Genomic DNA, 20,570 nt, shown 5'->3' on the forward strand with positions numbered 1-20,570 from the left:
ACTGCTTCCATAGGAATTAAGAGAGCAAGTGTCAGCCAGATGCTGCTAATCAAATGCACTTGATTAACTGATCGAGCAAGTGTGAGTGCCAAACTAGGCCAAGCAGAAGTCTTAGCTTGTTGGTTTAGAGCATTCAGGTGTGTGTTAACGCAATGCCAAGGAAGAACATCAGCAAGGATTTTAGAAAAGCAATTGTTGCTGGGAAGGGTTTTATCATTCTATAGTGAGAAAGAGTGAAAGTGGAAGCAAATTCGCCCTAAAGTCAGACTGTGCGACGCTCAGAGAAACTGCAAAAAGCCCTAGAGCTCCATCTCAGACACTACAGGCCTCAGTTAGCACGTTACAGTTCATGACAGTAAAATTAGAAAAAGACAGAACAAGTACGGCTTGTTTGGAAGGGTTGAACGTCTCTTCTCTCTCAAAAGGACATATCCACACAACTTAAGTTTGCAAAGTTACATCTGAACAAACCACCGGACTTCTGTCCTTTGGGGATACAACACCAAAGTGGAGATGTTTGTCCATAATGCACAGAACCACGTTTGGAAAATGTGAGGCATGGTGGTGGAGGGGTGATGATGTGGGCTTGTTTTGCAGCCACAGGACCAGGGCACCTTGCAGTCATTGACTCAACCATGAGCTGCACACCAAAATATTCAGTGAGTCAAATATGAGGCCGTCTGTCCAACAGCTGAAGCTTGGCATAAACTGTGTCATGCAACAGAAACAAGAAAATGATCCCAAGCACACCAGCAAATCTACAAGAGAATGGCTCAAAAGGATAAGAATCGATGTGTTGCAATGACCCAGTCAAGGTCCAGACCTCAACCTGGTTGAAATGCTGTGACGGGACTTTAATAGGGCTCTGCATAAACAAATGCCCACAAACCTCAAAAAGTCATTTAGAAAACTTACTTCAAGCATTCCTGCTAAGGGTGGCTACACAAGCTACTGAATCATGGGATATACTGCATTTTTCACACACTGCTTCTACATTTTGGCTTAGTTTTTATTAAATAAATAATGACACAGTGTAATATGTCATGTATTCTGTTCTGTCATAGGTTGTCTTTACCTAATTCTAAGACCTGGAAAGGACTAGATTTTTTTTTATTATGTCCTGATATGTAAAAACTTAGAACTGAGGGTGTAATTTTTTTCCCCCCATGACTGTAGATTCAAGCAGATCATTTTAGTTGAAATTCACTCGATTCTGACAGGTTAAGCTTTACATGCTGACGTCGATGTTTTTCTGAAAAACAAAGTTACATTTTAACCACTTCCTCTTTTGTAATTTCTCTTTATGCCCCAGTAACCTAGTTTTATCTAACTTTGCTTCAGACACACTGCTACCACCCCAGTCCAATCAGTTCTGCTTGCCCAACCTGTTTTTCTATCTTCACAGTTCTGTTAGGCTTAGTTAAATGAGCTGGCATAAATCTGAGGGGGGAATTAATGATTGAAGTTATGCCAAAAGCTTTAGCAGTTATGTTTACATTTATAATAGTACTCTAAACTAACACCCTCATTCATTTTTTTAACATTAGAACAACAACACTATTTTCATAGTTGCCAAGAAATGTGATGTGAATTAAATTCCACTTTGCTTACTCCACTCATTGACTGTACTGCCTCCACCACAAAAACATTTCATATTATCCTTAAGTCTTACTGGTAAAAGTATGAAATGTCAGCATTTTCTTTCTTTCTATCTGGTAACACACTATCAAATATCTCTTTAAAATACATATAATTACTTTTCATCTTTTAATGGAGGTGTGCAACATCCTGCTCCATAGTAGGCCCTGCAACTTCCTGTTCGCAGCTTTCCTTACACTGTATAATGATACCGGCAGAGGTTTCTATGCGTTGCAGTGTGTGCTGATATAAAGCATCTTTCTCTAGTCCTGAAACTCACCCACTCAGCACACACAGAAGCAAGCAAAAGAGGAAGTTTGAGAGCAAAGCTGAACCAAGAATATGTAAAGAGGAAATATGCAAAGAAGGGCTGCTGACACGGCAGTGCGAGTTCACGTTTGTATTCATATGCGTGTGTTTGTGTATCTGTGTGTGCTTTGCTGCTTCCTGCAGCAATCATACAAGCACACCTCAGATGCCTGCGATCAATTCTTCTTTGCAACCTGTCTTTGTCGTCGCTGCATCTCATGCAGGGATCGTGTGCATTTTCATATTCCTCTTTCAGTCTCACGTTAAGCATTAATTTGGTCAACGTGTGGGCCCTGTGACCAATCAGATGCTGGTGTTCTGCTACGATTGCTAAAAAAAAAAGTACTTCTCTGCAGAAGTACTTTTATAGTCACTAGCATTTGACTAATTTCTTGTCATTCTATTTTGTCTCTCTGTATGTGCAACAACACTTAGAGCAAAGAGCTTCTTTACACAACTCATTTCAAGCTCTGTAGTAGCTTTTTGAGTGCTCTGATCAAGGACTGGAGCAGAGGAAGGGAACAGCATCATTAATGCTTTTAAGGTTCTTTCTTTCTTTTTCTGTTTTTCTGTTTAAACTTATCTGAATTACCGCATCCACTGAAAGTGTGTGGGTTTATGCGTGTCAAAGGACGTGCTTTAAAAGCTCCTATGTCACAACACTGAACCTGTCACTTCCCTTCTCAGTGATACTGCATACAGCTTGCACTTTCTCCGTCATGCCCACATTCTCTCTGACTGCTTTTATGTGTGTGCATGCCTTTTATAGAAAGCCTCACAGACACTTAAAACTCTATTTACCGTGCAGTGTAAGCTAATGTTTGAAAGAATTAATTAATTTAGTTGCGTATGGTTGCAGTGAAATGAAATTCAGGACTGAATAATTGTGCAGTACAATCCGTTACCAGCTAGTGACACTAAAGAGTCCAGTCTTTTATTGTCAAAGTTTGATTGCACTTTCACTCTCTGCATTCCCCTTTTCTATTACCGTACATCTCCACGCAGGCTTGTTAGAAACCCATTACTCTGCTCTTGGCCAAACAAAATCTATCTACACATGCTTTCACTCGCCCTGGTAACAAGCCAAATTGGAGGCAATTAACATAAATGAGGTTTCTCTCCCTGCAGGCACATTAGCAGGTCAAACATGACATGGTAGTTTTTTTTTGTTTGTTTTTATTTCTGAATTGTAAAGAAGAGAAGAGAATTACATATATTGTTTTAACTGCGTTTTAATCGCTGGCTGTAGGACAAATACTCATAATATTTCTCTGGATCTTTTTTGCCTCCTGTTGATCCCTCACAGGCGTTAAATCTAAGCATTTACAAATACTTTATCGCTGAAAGATTTTGTAACATTTACTGGGATTTTGTTTTTTTGAATGAAATCCAACTGCAAAATGCATCTGAAGGCAGTCGGGACTCACAGCATGTTCACACTACCGTATGCTTGCATGTGCTGTAGACTGCAGTCTGCCCTAAAGCCACACTGTAAAAGTAACAGCGGTCATAAATACCAAAGTGTGGTCATGAAATATTATAAAGGCAATAGTACAGGCTAAATCTTTTAGCTTATGGCTCTTTTTCCAGTTACTAATTTTGCTAAATACAGAGCTTAGGGTTCAATTATATCTTGTCATAATAAATGAATTGAGCCAGTGGCTCAATAACTGGCTGGAGAAGACATGCAAGTGTTATCCGCAAAAATCAGTGTCACTGGAGTTTAAAAGGCTTGTAGCACGTGGACGTGATAACGTTTTACACAATGCAGAATTTAAGATTTGTAAAAACAAAGCAATGAGAGTGTGCAGCATTTTCTAATTATCTGCAGCTTTGTTTTAAAATTTAATTTCCTGTTTCAAAGGGAGGGACGTTAACTGAAGCCACATGAAAATCCGATTTCATTTTGTGAGTGTTTTTTTTTCTTTTTTTGTGCAAAATAGGTCCACTTCCACTTTAGGCTTAAAGGGGGGGTAATTTTAGACACAAGAAAAAGCATTTTCAGCAAATCGACAATAGGAATATCAAAGCATTTAGGTTTTCTAAATTGTTGAGGAACTAAATTGTTGTTCATATGAGCATGTGATTCATTTTGTATGCCGTCTCCGTCTATACTGTCTCCCACACTCTGTGTTTTGCCAACCTCTTTTATCAAAGCCCCCTTGCTGTGTGTGAGTCATTCAAATTTACAGCACCTTTGGAAACATCCAGTCTTCATTGGAAGAAGAGTCTGCATCTTATTATAGAGTATAATAGATGCCACAGGAAACCAGGGCAGAGACACACTTAAATTAGTAACAATCAATTGCTGACCTATTTTTCTTTATAACTTTTTTAAAAGCTGTCAAGCCTTTTTAGTGCTTTAATGTTCTGCTTGAACAGCAAAATAGTTTTGAAGGCAAAAATGATGAGGAACAGAAATTAATTTACTGCAAAACTGATAAATAAATAAATAAAAGCTAACTGCACTCACAAACTGCTTTTAAATAACAATCATCAAAAGTGGGGAATTATACTTTTTTATTTGCTGATGAGAGTTACATTACATTTCCGCTTAATATGAAGCTGTAGTCAGGAGGTCATCAGCTTAGCTTAGATTAATGACTGGAAGCAGGGAAAACAGCCTGGTTCTGTTCAAATGGTTTAAAAAAAAAATTATTCTGTCCTGGCCAAGAAATACAAAACACCCAATTGTTTGGGTTGTTTTTCACATTGTTTTTTGTGCAGATTAAACAACAAGATATTGAGGTTTTGCAGACATGTGACCGCTAACCACGTGACGTTAACTTGTCCACCATTTTGGACCTCTGACAATCATGGTGACAAGTGAATAAGGATGTAGGGTGCACCTGCGACCCCAGCACGCAGGTCTAGAGAGCAGTCCATGACGATTTGGCAACCTCAATTTGTGAGGGAAAATTGTGTATTCCCCAACAGGTTGATGAGGGAGGTTGGTTGTAGCAGGTTGCTGGCAGTTGTTGAGAAATTGATTGCTAAAGCCTCAGTCACACAGGCCTTTATACCAGTCGGAGACCCCCTGGTGATGCTAGGGACAAATGTGTATTCCCCAACCAGCAGAAACCTCCTTGGGATTCTTTTGGTTCCTAGCAGACTGCCGCACTAACCTGTAATTTGCATGTAAGATGTAATCTAGTCTACAAACTCACCAGCTACTCTCGCTGTGAAAAGTGTGGCACAAAACATAATGTTGAGGCACAATCTTTACTTTGAAGGTGAAGGTTCTCCATTTCCGGATTGCGTTGCACTTTTTCAACTTTTACTGCCGCTTGGTGAGTAGTTGGCAAGTGTTTGCAGACAAGCCAGTGTCTTCCATACAAACTATGGGCAATCTGCTAGCAATCAAAGCAATCATAAGGAGGTTTTTGGTGTGGCACCCTCTTTGCAATGGATTTCACCTAGCAACAGTGAGAAACCTTCAGGAACCACCCGCCAATCAGTCAGGAGATGCACATTTTTCCTCAGTGACTGGTGATTGTATCATGTCCAATATGGTAGACAACTCTCAAGCAGTGTCAGCATGCAAGAAATCTCTTACACGTATTACTTTACTAACTTTAGGGGTTTCTTTACTTGTCAGGTTAGCTGTCTAAACTAACCAGCTCCCTGTAGTAGTTTTATATTAGGTGAAAGCAGAACGGCTAGAGGTCTGCTCTGCTCTGACATACTGACTGTGTTCAAGCTTTCAGCAGGTGTCTAACATCATGATTGGGATTCTTAAAAAAATGACTTATACTTCCTGTTAGCAGCAAAAAACTAAATTAACAAACAAAAAAACACTTTAAACAGGCAAATCGTGATTAGTGAAACAGCTAATCATACCACCATAAAGGGTCCTTTCAGCTGATCCACTTTAACACCAACTAGTGAACACAGAAGAGGTTTATTATTGTAGTTCCCACTCACTCACCTACCCAGCTTTACAAACACATACGCACTTGTCTGCATAGCAGGACTAAACACGGTTACCTGGCAATTAAATATGGTTGTTTCACAGAGAGATCAGTGTGCTTCTATGTGTATTAAAAGACTAAAGTAAAAATGTCAAACTACAGCACATGTTCTGAGCAGGTGAAAGATGAAAGTCTTTGTGCACCTGCTCATCTGCCAGTGAAAACAAACTAGCTCTCTGATCTGTTTCGCCCTCATCCCACAGTACCCTGCTGCATCGGATGTGTATGTTTTTTCTGCTGATGTGGGCATGACGGTGTGAGTTTTGCTTGGCCCAATAATATATAACCACTGTTACCAGATAGCATCGGAAGTTTAGATGTGCAAATTCGCCTTATTAACTTTGAAACTTTGAAGTGTTTTACCTATTGAGCCAGTGCGTGTGTGTGCATCACTGAGTCTGAGCGTCTGAGTGTATACTTGTATTACAGGTGTTGTGGGGACATATAGTCACATTGTGGGGAACCTGCCTAATAAATCATAAATCATTCAATTTTAGGGTTAAGTAAAGACTTAGTCAAGTAGTTCTTATGCTTTGGATTAAGGCACTGTAAGTGACTATTGTCCCCTGATATGAGGGGAAACACGACTCTGTGTGTGTGTGTGTGTGTGTGTGTGTGTGTGTGTGTGTGTGTGTGTGTGTGTGTGTGTGTCTGTGTGTGCGTGTGTGTGCGTGTGTGTGCATCACTGCAATGAAATGCTTTGGAGCATAGAGGCCCCTTTTATCATTGGTTGGATGAGAGACTGGCACTGTGTAGTTAGTGTGCATGTGTGTGTGTGATAGAGATGTGGAAAGTGAGAGGTCAGCACTGCCTGGTACTCAGCTGCTGAAGCCCTATCTTTGTGTGTGTGTGTGTGTGTGTGTGTGTGTGTGTGTGTGTGTGTGTGTGTGTGTGTGTGTGTGTGTGTGTGTGTGTGTGTGTGTGTGTGTGTGAGAGAGAGAGAGAGAGGTGGAATGAGAGCATGAGCAGATGAGCCAAATGACTAACAGCACAAGAACAATGCACAAAGACAAAGTGTCGCATCACAGTTGATTTTAGGCTTTTTGTAGTTCAAATCAAGTCTCAAGTCATTTGAGACAAGCCCAAGACAAGCTTCAGAGGTCTCAAGCAATGTCTCAATTAACTGCTTGCTGCACCCCACCCTGCTTTGTTATCATTGCATTGTCTTTCATGGTTTCCATGCCCACACAGCTCACTTGCAGGCCCCTTGATTCCAGATAAAGATAAACAAAAGCAGCTTCCCATGTCTTGCTGGGACTTGCTAACCGAAATGAATGTTGCTGACAAATTTTACACACTCTAGCTTGCTGGTGATGAGCTTAGATTAGCAATACACATTAGTTAATAAAGCTAGCTAAAATATTAATATGCACTTGATAGCTGACTGGGGGTAAAGCTGATGCCATTTAAGGTGATAGCTCTCTGTCCGAGTGTTTCTGTCTTGCCCAGGAACACTTAGATGCTTGGACATTTATTGGATCTGGGGATAAAAGTGAAAACCCTGAGTTAAAGATACATCCTAGGATGCACTGGGACTCATCTTCAGTGACATCCTTGGATGTTTTGGGTCTTTCAACATCATTCACCCTCACTCAGGAAACCAAGCCAGGGTTGATCAGGGCCTGGCAGCATTGGCTCATGAACCATTGCTCCTGATTCAAAGCTATCTGGAAGCCCTCCATGTCAGACTTGATGCCTTTCCTTTTTGTGACCCCTGTGATCCAGAGTAGCATGTAGCCTTTGAAAATGACTAGTAAAACCTCTACACACCACTTCGATGGGTTCAGTGTGCCTTCCAGTCTCTCCTTCTGCAGATGGAGAAGGTCCTGGTATTTAACCAGCCTCCTGTAATTAGTGGGCAACACGCTGTATCGCCTTAACTACAGGCACTGCATCATGATTGGACAATCATCGTGTGGGTGGGGTTTCACAAACAGTAACCTTAAAAGTCCACAGTGAAGAGAATACACAAAATGATACTTAGAGTCAGCGTTACAGTGGTCATGTGTATTGATTATCTGTTAGAAAATGCTCAGATGAGTTGTTCCATGCTTTTTTTTAGAGGGTGCAATACCCCAAGGGAGGATCTCTCTCTTGGGTAACTTTGCTGTAGTTCAACTTTTTGCAATGATAGATCGCGTACAGTAGCTTCCCCCAACACTCACACATTCACACACGTATGCTTCCTCACTCACATACACAGAACGACCCAAACAACGACGCTTTCATAGAAAAACTGCTTCACATTGCTAAGTTTGAGTATTTCAGAACCAAGTATGCCATTTTAACACATAACTTAACTGAAAGCTTGCTAGATAGTTTTAAACAGCAGCAGGTTGTCTATAAAAGGCAAGACAGCAGTGCTCTCTAAAATGCCACTGAATTCCCAGCAAAGGTCTCATGGAAACAATTCATACCTTATCTCCTCATCATGAGTGCTATACCGGCAGCTTTAAGTCGATTTGGACACCACAAGGTGCTTCAAGCATTTCAAGGGAGGACACTTTAGTCTATGTGGTGTGCATATCACTTTTACCTTGACGAGCAGCATGACTCAATTTTTCACATATCTAAATCTCTGCAGGCAAATCACAACAGAAATCTGCTTGCATACTATAAATAACTTCCATACCAGTATTCCTGTTCAGGATGTTTGAACTCCCATTCAGTGTGTTGCATGTTATTGTCGGTGATTCACAACAAGTCAGGTTGAGTCATGTGAGTCTTATCCATCCAGCCTGTTAATACAAATCACATTTTCCTCAAGGTGGTTTAGCGGTGGCTTCTGTAATTGTTTGGACTGGGAAATAAATACCCCTGAAATACTCTGAGGAGGAGCACAGGTCCTGCTTTCAGTGAAGACGTGTGTGTGTGTGTGTGTGTGTGTGTGTGTGTGTGTGTGTGTGTGTGTGTGTGTGTGTGCGTGTGTGTGTGTGTGTGTGTGTGTGTGTGTGTGTGTGTGTGTGTGTGCGTGTGTGTACATGTTGAAGCAACACCTTCATACATTGTTTACAGTCATGCTAAGCTGCTATATCAACAGCAGAAGCAGCACAAAGCTCTGGGATTACTGAAGATGAGACAAAAAATGAAACATATGAGCTAAAGAGCTAACTGCTCTTCAGTTCCCATTTGCACATTAAATGGTACCTGATGCACTCTAAAACCTTCCCCGTGAAGTGCCCTTTTATCTTTACTGCGAAACACCATTTTTGAGTAGGATTACAAATGGTCAAAAACACACTGCAACACTAGAAGTCTCTGTAAGCCATGACGGTAAGTAAAGAATTTACCCCATAAGTGGAACTATTTCATCTGCACAGCAGGTATTATTTTAAGCAAGAACCGGGCTGAAGTCAGTGTACTCTGTAACTGGCATGGTCCAAAGGCTCTCTGTTTCTAGGAACCAAAGAACGAAGAGGTTTGGCTGAGTAATGAGGTGCCTCATGTAAACACTGGTTTCTAGGAACGATTACAGAAAAACGTGGGCGGGAGAGTTAGTTTTTAACCTTTCATTTAGGGATTAACTTGGAATCTGTCTTTTAAATGGTCCAACAAACTTTACACAAGTAGCCCACTTTAGACTGTTAAATAATTGCAATTTATATCCAAATCCCTTAAAGAGGGCAGACGTGTAATTCTGGAAAACCACAAAAGCAAAAATAATTTCTCGCACAGTGTCAGCTGAGATTAGTTCAGTTCCAGGAAGCTGAATGCACTGAACTAAAAAAGAAGTGAAAGGGAAGATATTTCTGCTGTTAACCACACTGACACATAGCCATAATTCAAAATTAGATTATAGCACTCTCCTTTAAGGTGCATAAAAATATTGCAAATGTTTTGACACAAATATTTAGTGGCTGGTGTTGTCCATTATGTTTATTGAATGTCATCAGATTTATCTGTGACATCAGCGTTTCGCTTTAGAGCGTACTAGTGTGGGGACTGCTCTGAAAGGACATCAGGGTTTAGTAATATTAAGCTATATGCATTCAGGAAATGAATTATAGTGCTCTTCAATTCTGTCAACGGTTAATGATAGCACAAAGCTACAGGGCTGGATCCAATATCACTAAATGAGGCAGATGTGGACCAGCTGCAAATCAATTTCCAAAAAATTTGGGACTCTTTGTAAGATGTAAACAAAAACAGAATACAATGATCTGCAGATCTCACAACTGAGGCAACGTACCATCTTTTAAAAACAGCCTGTAAACTGTAAACTGAAGAGACGAGTTCTTGGACTTTTGAGAGAGGAACATTGTCCCATCTTTGTCTGATATAGGATTCTAGCTGCTCAACAGTCCTGGGGCTTCTTTGTCTCATTTTTTGTTTTGCACCAAATATTTTCAGCTGGTGAAAAGTCTGGACTGCAGGCAGGACATTTCAGTTCCCAGACCCCTCTACTATGAAGCCATGCTGCTGTAATAGATGCAGTTTAGCATTATTTTTATGAAATATGCAAGGCTTTCAATAAAGGCTAAAGATTTTCAATGTGCCTAATCACAGAACAGTTTTCCACTTTGCGTCAGTCCACTGTAAATGAGCTCTGGCCCAGAGAAGATGATGTTTCTGCATCATGTTCACATGTGGCTTCATCTTTGCGTGATCGAGCTTTAACCTGCATTTGTGGATGGCACAGTGAATTGTGTTCACAGGCAATGATTTCTGGAAGTGTTCCTGATCCCGTGCAGTGATTTCCATGACAGGATCATGCCTGCTTATGATGCAGTGCTGCCGGAGATGATCCGATATTCAAACCTTTCCCAATTTTACATTATTCTGAAAGTATTCCACAAACTGCAGACAGAGTTTTGCAGATTGGTGACCCAATGACCATCTTGACTTCTGAGAAACTCTGCCTCTCTAGATGCTGTTTTTATATCCAATCATGTTATTGACCTGTTGTCAGTTAGCTTAATTAGTTGCAAAATGTTCCTACAGCTGTTTTTCTTTAGTACCGCTGACTTTTCCAGCCTTTTGTTGTCTTGTCCCAACTTTTTTGAGATGTGCTGTTGCCATCAAATTCAAAACGAGGTAATATTTTTCATGAAATAGTGAAATATCACACTTTAAACATTTAGCGTGTTTTCTGTTTTATTGTGAATAAAATATGGGTTTAAGAGATTATTTTTTATTTATATTTTGGACAGCAAGCTAAATGAATCAAATATTTATATTAATATTTGGGGTTGGCCCAGGATCCTGGGCACAGTCCCAGAGCTAAGACAAGAGTTGATAAAAGTCACAAGTACAGGACCAACAGTATCAAACACTTCTTTCAATAACTTAAAAGGAAGGCAGTCAAGAGGACAATTTGAGGGGCCTCATATGAAAAATTAATTTCTTTAAAAAAGAGCAGGACGCTGGCTCAAACTGCTCAAAGACAACCAAAGCAGGACTAACAGCTAAATTATAGCTATCAGGCATGACAGAAGAGTGTCTCACAGAAGCCACCTTTTCAATAAAATGCGAGAGGAAGTTATTGCACACTGAGACTGATGCCTCAAGTGAAACTGAGGTTGGAGGATTAAGAACAGAATCAATTGTATGAAATAATACTCTAGATGAGTGATTACTAGTGGAAATAAGATTAGACAGGAACTGACACTTTGCTTCCTTAACTGACCTCTGATACTGAGCAAAATTGTTTCTAAGAATTTCCAATGATACTTGTAATTTATCTTTCCTCCATTTGCGTTCAGCTTTACGGCATTGTCTCCTGAGTGCGCGAGTATTATCGTTTAGCCAAGGCTCAGCTCTGTGTCTAACAGGTTTAAAAGTACAGGGAGCAACAGAGTCCAAAATTGTGTTACATGTATCATAAAAAGATTCAATAAAGCTGCCAGGACAAAATGAAGTGAAATGAATACTTAACAACATAAATTTGATTGTATCAGTATAAAAAATGACACATGCACAACACTTTTTCATGCATTGTTACATTGTTTCTGTATTCGCTGTGCGCTATGTTCTTTCACTTCACCTAATGAAATTCCTGCCTTTGAGATTATCATTTTTTGAGGATTTGTGCGCAGAGCTTGTTTTGACCTTACTCCCAGTACACTTTGAATGTTAAAGTATTTGAACAAGAGAGAAGAAAAGGCTTGCTTTGTTGATTTAAATGTGTGTGAGAAGGAAAAGAAATCATAAGTTTGTGCCATTGCTGCATTTGTTTGTGGTGGGTTATTTTTGGTGCCTTTTTCAGTTCCTGTATTTTTCAGTCTTGCTCTTACCAAAAGGTCTTTAAAATATATACTCTAATAAACCTTTATTTTCTTACAAAGTATTTTTCTTCTTGTCCTACAACTGCTAAATATTCACCAGCTATCTGATGTTCTGATGTTTGTGTTATACGTCTTTATTGATATTACTGATTAATAGACCTATTTTCTAGGTTAACATTAGTGTTTCCCTCTGTTAGGGCTGTAGGTGAGTGGAAGAAGCAAAACATGTCAAGGTGCTCAGGGGCACGCATAAACATCACATCCTTTGATTTCCTGAGGTAAAATAGGCCAAATTTCTTAGAAGAATAGAATATAACAGAACTGAAATCAGTCCACAGGCTATTAGAGAGAAACAAAACACTTGTAGAAGGTCTAATATTACTTTAAGTGACATGAAAAATGTTAAAAACAGAACCTTGACAATGACAAAGCATGCCACTCACCTATGATGCAGCCATGCAGGCAATTTTGGTTTTACTTGACCAGTTTTTGAGATGTCTGCTTCCTGAAACTACACGGCCCGTGTCTACATGATATGGTATGGAGCTTGGTTTCACAGAGCCTAGAGTTCCTGGGTTTAGAGAGCTGTAAACTCCCAACAATGAAGCCCCTGTGCTTTAATGGGAACACACCTGACCTCAGTTAACTCGACAGAAATACAGCAGTATGTTTGTTGTGCAAACAGGCACAAATAGGCAGATTTTGGTGTGCACTGGATGCTAATGGTTTGCTGTGGCCATTCAGAGTTATACAAGGGCACATGGTTACAGTCTAACCATTAAAAAATATTTGTTTTGAATATGATGAATCGTTTAGCTTTTTAGGATTTTTATATAAATTTAATACAGGGAGAGAATACTGGAAGATAAAGACAGAGGCAAAGTGAAAGGGTCTAAAGTGAGAGTCAGGCAGAGAGAGAGAGAGAGAGACCAGGATGGGCTGAATAAGCTGTTTGTTTGTCCCTCTCTTGTCCACCCTGGCCTTGCCTGGTGCTTGGTGCCTGGCGTCCAGGGTGATTTCCTTTCATAACGACCACTGCCATCCCTGCATTAGCATTTTCACTGCTGTGAGGGCAACGCTCAAGGGTGTACGTGTGTTTAGTTGCTTGCTCTTCTACGGGCCTCATTATGCAGGGAATGGGAAAGACCGAGAGAGGAGAGCAGGGCCGAGACATCGACCTGACATCGCTGAGATCCACCATGCCAGCCAGTGGCCCTCTCCAGGTTAGTATACCCTATATAGACAAACCTATAAAAACTATAGTTGTAGCACTTGTTTTATTAAGCAACAGTGGCTCCCTCCTGTCTGCTTTCCTTCTGTTTCTCCCTGTTTCTCAGTTCCTGTTCCCATCACTCTTCAAGCTTACTTTTTTTTTCTCAGTCCTGAGAGTTTGTTACTCTGAATCACTGCTTCTATCTTGGATTTACCACAAAGCTGTGGTATGTTCTGCCTGTGTGAGAGCTGAGGATCAAAGGGTTGCTGTGTGGCTCTCTGGGTTAGGTTAAGTGCCTGTACTCTATCCCAAGACTAAAATACGACTACAGCATCCATCAAATATCAATTAGGGCCTGGGTGCAAAGGCTAATAATGTCCTTTAATGTAGCTGTGGGTCAAAGGAACAGATACACATGAATGCTAAGAAAAAAAAGGGGTCGTTGTAGAGTTGGAGTTTTGAGAGGTAGCATTTATTTTTTTCATATTCACATACTTTACACACACTTTCAGGGTATATTTTGTTTGTTTAAAATGGATTTTTTGACATTATTCAAATAGATTCATGCTTCTTTTTTCAAACAATCATTTGAATCACATTCACAGCAGTTATAGATATTTACATAACTGTTGCTGGTGTCTGCTGGTGTTCTGTATTAGAGGAAACAGGGTTCCTGCTCATCAACCAGCAGGAGTATCAGTTACTGGAACAGTATTTTTAGTCTCCAGTGAGCAATTACTTAAGACAAGATATATATATGTGCATGTGTGTGTGTGTGTGCGTGCGTGTGTGTGTGTGTGTGTAAGACAGTGAGAGACAAGAAAGGGTTTTTGCCGAGTTCACCAGTGTGTAAAATTACCACATCATTTATGCCCTTTGCTTTTTTTTTGGGGGGGGGGGGGCTTTATTTAATTTAATTTAATTTATTTATTCATCTACATGTTTGTAAATGCAAGTCTTTTGAATACAGATGAAATTGTGCTTTTCTGTGACCCCCTACTGTTTTCATATAAGTGGCACAATGAAACATAAAGATTTGTCAAAAATAGGCAACTTTTCAGTGGAAAAAATCTTTTTATTCTATCTGCTCATAGAAAAAAGTCATGTTTATGTATTTTACTCTAAAGCTTTGCTACTAAAATTCTCAAATTGTGTTCCACGTATTGCCACATACATTTATTTAGCAGCAAAAATATGGCTGGTTATCTGCCTGCTAACCACATCCAAATGTAGCATGAATGCTATTCTCTCACTTTTTTTGTCCTGTTTTGATAAGTCACAATCTGATGGCAGTTAAACAGTGAACAATGTTACCATTTATTAAAAATATTGTGCAGCACATATAAAATGTTGGGTATGATAGTAAGTTGCCTTGTTGGTGATAACTGTTGGAAGAGAGAGAAGAAAAGGACGTGATCAGATAAGCTGAGAACCTACAGCACCATTTGGTCACAATCTGCCACTAGTGATTGCAGTGATAATCATATCATGTGGCTTAGAATGTAAATATTTATATCTGCAGATGTCAAGTCCTCCCCACAACTATTAATTTGAACCCTGGTGGCCTAATTATATGATGACAGATACAAGAACAGAAATCTAAGATCTTCAGTAAAGCGGAAACAAGTATGGATGTGCACACAACTGCATGTTTAAGCAAGCAGCTGCTCTTTCACCTTAGCACTGTTGTCTCACAGCAAGAATGTCCTGGGTTTGAATCCACTATCTGGCTGGGGCCTTTCTGTGTGGAGTTTGCATGTTCTCCTTGTGTTTGCGTGGCTTCTCTCTGAGTACTCCAGCTTCCTCCCACAGTCCAAAGACATGCAGTTAGTGGGGTTAAGTTAATTGGTGACTGTGAATTGCCCATAGGTGTGAATGTGAGTGCGAACAGTCGTCTGTCTCTCTGTATTAGCCCTGCGACAGACTGGTGACCTGTCCAGGGTGTACCCTGCTTCTCTCCCTATTTCAGCTGAGAGAGGCTCCAGCCCCCAGCAAGCCTGGATTGGATGGATAAATGGAAGAAAATGGACATGTATTTGTTGTGTTATTTTAGCAAACGGTCTAAAAGCAACAGGTGTAGTAGTGTGGCATATGTTATACTAAGTCCCAGTGACAGTGTGAAAAGAGTAATACAAGGGATATTGTTCTTTAGAAAACCAGCTATTTCATTAAATATCTTTTTAAACCTCACAGTATTGCAGTAGTGTTAGCCACTCTTGATACCGCTGGTAGGAATCGCAAACTATAAGCTTGCTTGCATAACTTGAGCTCCCTTTTGTGATCACATTGCTTTTTGATGGCACATAGACTTTTTTTAAATTTGACAAAAGCACCCTCCAGAGCAATGTTCAGGACTGTAACTGCTCCTATTCATTTCAGGTTCATTTATATAGCACCAACTCTTTGTACTGTAAGGTAAAGGTCCCACTGTAATCTGGAGAAAAGTTCAATAATCAATAAATATCATGGTCTTTGAGTTTGTGACCTTTTCACAACATTATCCCATAATGCACTAACATAGCTCCAAAGAGAATGCTCGTCCAAAGAGAAACATATAATTTGCTGAAATTAGATCTGAGGTTTTCATTCAGTGTCTCTGTGAACCTGTTATGATGAATCTATTTTGATGGTGTGAAAGCTTTACACCTCTAAGTCACTCTCTATGTATAGAGCACAGCAACAGGGTGTGGAGCGCCGATACAGAATCACACGGCCTCTCCAAGCTTGACAGTCATGATTCAAAGAAAGAGACTGACCACACTCTATGAAGAGACTGGTCACTAAGTTTAGCAATTAAATGGGACAAGAGAAAAACCCTCTTATTTTTAGTGTTTGGTTGGGAACAAATCATTTTAGATCACCTGGAGAAATTAACAAAGTAAAATAGTCTGAAAGCAGACAATCAGTAATGTTGAGATCTGAGCTCTGGGGAGGTCAATCTATGAGTGTTCCATTGTGTGCTTTTCTGTCCAGGTGTGTTTTAATGCTTCAGCATTGTCATGTTGAAAAATGAAACTGCTCCATGGTATTGCATGGTTGCATAGTTCCATCAATTTTGACAAGACTCCCAACCCCACTGGCTGAAATGCAACACAAAACCATGACAGATCCTCCACTGTATTTTACAGATGGCTGTAAATGCTCACTGTTGTACCTCTCTCCTGACCACATCTTGTGTAATCTGGTATCCCTCAGGCTTTTCTCTCAGTTTCCCTTGCTTAAGAATGGCTTCTTGACAGCCACCCTTCCACTGAGACCATTTCTGACGTGGCTGTGGTGAATAGCAGATGAATCAATTGAAAGGCCAGATGTATCCTTTGAGTCCAGTTTTTTTTTTGTTTTTTTTTTTATTTCTTAAGAATATGACTTTTGGATACTCTTCATCTGTTATAGATGGTTTTTCAGGTCTGCCTCTTCTTCTTTTGTCCTCCACTTGTCCAGTTGGCTCAGAATCTTTAAGGTCATATTGCGCACCATCACAAGACATTGCACCATGTTGGTGCACATATGCATTCCTCTGAAAATGACTGGACTTAAAATGGATGAATAAGCAGCCAATGTCTAAAAAACAAAACAAACAAACACTGAAAGTACTTCAAAAAAATGAGAGGACACTTTTAAAAATTATAAAAAAATCTGGCTGATTTGAAACAAAATATACAGAAATTACGGGTGACTTAAGACTTTTGCACATGTAACAGAGCATTTTTTGTTCATATGTTCATGCTTTGTACTCCTGTTTTCTTGAGCTAAGAAGGTGAATGACTGAGAGTACAAAATTGATTAGAAATGCAAATCAATGTAATGGCCTCTAAAGTTATGGAAACACAAGTATGTGTGCATGTGTGTGTGTGTGTGTGTGTGTGTGTGTGTGTGTGTGTGTGTGTGTGTGTGTGTGTGAGACCACCTCTTGGCCTCTGCACGGCAAATGCTACATTCTGAGCGTAGGTGTGAAGTATGAGAGTATGTGCACGTCTCATGAACTTTCATCTGAGACCCAGCCGAGCCTCACCTTTGACTGATGTAGAATGACTGTTGTTGTGCGATGACTCATTTTGTTTAATAGGTGTGTATGAAATAAGTGTTTTGCATAACAAAATTGCGGGTCATATTTTTTCCACTGTATGTATGCAAATATAAAGCCTTGTATATTTTACCACATATATAATGTATAGTATGAGTAGCTTGATACAGCACAGTTGTCACCAGCCATCACAATATGTCACAAGTCTGTCCAAACTAGCTCTTTGCAGTTTTAATAGGGGTCTCTTTTGGCAAGATAATCTTCATGAACTATATTTTTGGAGTTTAAATGTGATTGCCATCAGTCGGTGAAGGTTAGTTTATAAATGAACTGCACCACAGTTGCAGGACCCCCTAAGTTTTAGCTTTTGGCATCATGACCATGAATGTCCTGGACAACTTCTGTAGCTACTTATTATCAAATATGTTCTCTGGGACACATAAAAGTTCCAAAATTCAATTATACAACCATGCAATTAAATGTGAAACTTTCTAAAGCTTTTTTTAACCACAGACCTTGTTTCAACTATCTAACCAAAAACCCATTTTAAAAAAATCACTTTGAAATGAGAGAACCAGACGTGCAAAGTGATAATGATTCTAGGTTTAAATGTGACCACCTCCATAAAAGCAGACCTTTTGGCAGTTTGCTGGTCAGGGTATCACACCAATTTCCCCAAGGTCAGAGTATGCAATGCTCAGAGAAATGGCGGGGGGGCATGTTAAATGTTCAAGTTCACAATAATACAATTAGAAAAAGACTGAAAACTGTTTGGAAGTATTGCAAGGAGAAAGGCTCTCTTCTTTCAAAAGGACACAGCTTACATTTGCATATTTGCATCTGAGTAAACCACAAGACTTCTGAAATAATGTCTTTGGACAGATGAGACCAAAGTGCAGAAGTTTAGTCATAATGCACAGCACCACATTTGACAAAAAACAAACACTATCAGCACTAACGCCTCATACCAACTGTCAGCACGGTGGTGGAGGGGCAATGATTTGGACTTATTTTGCAGCCACAGGAGCTGGGTCCCTTGCAGTCACTGAGTGGACCATGAACTCCTCTGTATACTTTGGTATACAGTGCTCAAGTAGTCAAACGTGAGGATGTCTGGTCAACAGCTAAAGTTTAGTCAAAATAGGGTCATGCAAGAGGACAATGATCCCAAGCACAGCAGCAAATACACAACAGAATGGCTGAAAAAGAAAAGAATCAAGGCGTCGCAGTGAAACGCCAATTCAATCAAATGCTGTGGTGGGACCTTAAGAGAGCTGTGCATCAGCTAATGCCCGCAAACCTCAATGAACTGAAGCAACAATGTAAAGAAGAATGGGGCAAAATTCCTCCACAACTATGTGAGAGAGCCTGATGAAGTCATGCAGGAAACAATTAAGTTATTGCTGCTAAAGGTGGTTCTACAAGCTACTGAATCATAGGGTGTACTTAGTTTTTCATAGGACTGCATGGAGTCCTGTGAGAACTGTCTTTTTCACTTAACTGTAGCTGTTATGATTAGTGGCGGGAATCACTGCGTAGGTCATGATACAGTACTATCACAGTTCATTTCCTATGATAACAAGTCATTGTTTACATACATTACAGAACAAGTTCAAACCCAGTACAAAAAGACTTCCACAGGAGTTACTGCTTTATGTAATGTTTCCATGCAGTACCACGTCCAAAATGACTTGCATCACAAAGATTTATTCCTTCTCCAAGGTGAGAGTCGAGGCAAAGACTCAAGGCTAAGCAGAGCTTTCAGTGCTGTTTGTCTGTCGGCACGATTATGCAACAACTATCAAAACAAATTTTATGATACTTGGAGACGGAGCTTGTGCAAAGGGAGAACTAATTCAATTTTGATGCAGATCCAGATTACATTCATACATTCCTCTGTGTGGAGTTTGCATGTTCTCCCAGTGCTTGTGTGGTTTCTCTCCAGGTGCTTCGGTTTCCCACAGTCCAAAAACATGCTTGTTAGGTTAACTGGTGATTCTAATAGGTGTGAATGTGGGTGTGGATGGTTGTGTATCTCTCTTTCTGTTAGTCCTATTATATATTGATGATGTGTCCAGGGTGTGCCCCGCCTCTTGAAATATGACAGCTGGAAAAGGCTCCACATGTACAGTCCCAATTCCAAAAAAGTTAGGAACGCTGTGAAAAATGTAAATAAAACAGCATGCAATGATTTGCAGATCTCATAGACCCACATTTTATTTGTGAATCACTGTGTTTTCTTTTTATTTACATTTTACACAACTCAACTTTTTCAGGGGAATTGTGGTTGCAGTTGCACTTGTACGAACAAAGTCTGAGTAAATTTAACCCACTTCAAAAAAAAAAAAAAGGTAACAATGTTTTTATAACAGTTAGAGTACTTCTCCCGTGGAAGCCAACGCCTCTTAGCCCCTCTCACCAATTTTTATGCAGGAAAAAAACCCTGGTAGTGATGCAAATAAGTCATTTAAAAATAGCATTGTGACCAGTTCAGCAGCAGTGTTTTTTGTTAGAGAAAATAATGCCTTTGGGGTGGACATTAACTGGCCTTTATAACTTTGCTACATAAAACACTGTGAGATAGAGAAACAGCCTGAAAGCACAATATGGGCTGATTAAGTATATCTACTTGATCATCTACCACTGAAAATATAAATTGCAATAGAAAATACATCATACTTGTCTGTGTGTGTGTGTGATTTTCCGCCCTCCTATTTGGCCTTTTCTTCATCCTTTTCTCCCCCTTTTCTTTATTACCCTGTCCTTCCATTCATTTCTCTCTATTCTTGTTTTTCCTCTATTCTCTGTCCAGGGGGGGATTGTGTGTTTTCTTTTCATTTTAGGGGGGAAATGACAGCTAACTCGGTTTGAATCTCAAACAGTTCTAAAAGGAGTCGTGCCCAACTTCTGTGTGTGTTTAAGCATGCGCATGTGTGTGTGTGTGAAAAGTTTTTTTTCAGAAGGTTTAGAGAAAGTATATGTGTTTAAAAAAAGGGCCAAGGATGAGTGATACCAGATGAAACTTGAGATCCTGTCGCATATAAACAATTGAATTATCACACAAGGACCAGTTGGTCTGTCTCCTGTTTTGTTCTATTGATAAAACCACAATTATGTTGTCACGATGAAAAAAAGCAGATGTAAGACACAAATATTCGCATAAAGTCCATCCATTTACTTCCACTTCAGTG

At 39.8% G+C, this 20,570-nt stretch overlaps 1 protein-coding gene across 4 annotated transcripts in view; it reads left to right on the plus strand.

Moving 5' to 3' along the window:
• The first annotated feature begins 13,118 nt into the window (after positions 1-13,118).
• The window catches only part of LOC115773823 (ninjurin-2-like), a 33,037-nt gene continuing 25,585 nt past the window's right edge, over positions 13,119-20,570 (plus strand). For all 4 annotated transcript variants that reach the window (XM_030720744.1, XM_030720745.1, XM_030720743.1 and 1 more), the window contains exon 1: positions 13,119-13,365. In XM_030720744.1, the coding sequence (XP_030576604.1) occupies positions 13,270-13,365 (96 nt within the window). In that variant the 5' untranslated portion in view covers positions 13,119-13,269. The remainder of the gene's footprint in view (positions 13,366-20,570) is intronic.

This window comes from Archocentrus centrarchus, chromosome 23 (genome assembly GCF_007364275.1).
Source record: "Archocentrus centrarchus isolate MPI-CPG fArcCen1 chromosome 23, fArcCen1, whole genome shotgun sequence".
Taxonomy (NCBI): domain Eukaryota; kingdom Metazoa; phylum Chordata; class Actinopteri; order Cichliformes; family Cichlidae; genus Archocentrus; species Archocentrus centrarchus.